The sequence below is a fragment of the Eimeria mitis genome, genomic scaffold (genome assembly GCF_000499745.2).
Source record: "Eimeria mitis Houghton genomic scaffold, Emh_scaff537, whole genome shotgun sequence".
In the NCBI taxonomy this organism is placed as follows: Eukaryota; Apicomplexa; class Conoidasida; order Eucoccidiorida; family Eimeriidae; genus Eimeria; species Eimeria mitis.
The window spans coordinates 10,950-11,222 of NW_013573644.1; the positions used below are offsets into that span (position 1 = coordinate 10,950).

The 273-nt window shown below is 57.9% G+C and overlaps 1 protein-coding gene across 1 annotated transcript in view; it reads left to right on the plus strand.

The window, feature by feature from the left end:
* Positions 1–273, plus strand: part of EMH_0015460 (uncharacterized protein) — a gene marked incomplete at both ends in the record, with an annotated part of 2,441 nt that overhangs the window by 1,761 nt on the left and 407 nt on the right. The window contains one exon of the mRNA XM_013500407.1: positions 1–209. Within this exon, the coding sequence (XP_013355861.1) occupies positions 1–209 (209 nt within the window). The remainder of the gene's footprint in view (positions 210–273) is intronic.

Sequence of the window (273 nt, forward strand, 5' to 3'; positions counted from 1 at the left end):
TTGCTGTTGATATGCCTGCTGCTGCAGCGTCTGCTGCAGCAGCAGCAGCAGAAGCACCAGATGCCGCAACAGCCAAAAGAGCAGCAGTAGCGCTAACTAAGCCAGCACCAGCAGCAGCAACAGCAGCAGCAACAGGAGCAGCAGCAGCAGCAGCAGAAGCAACAGCAGCAGCAGAACCACCAGCGGCAGTAGCAGCAGCAGCACAACAAGTAGCACCAGATGCGGCAGCAAACAGCAGAAGCAGCAGCAGCAGAACCAGCAGAACCAGCAGCA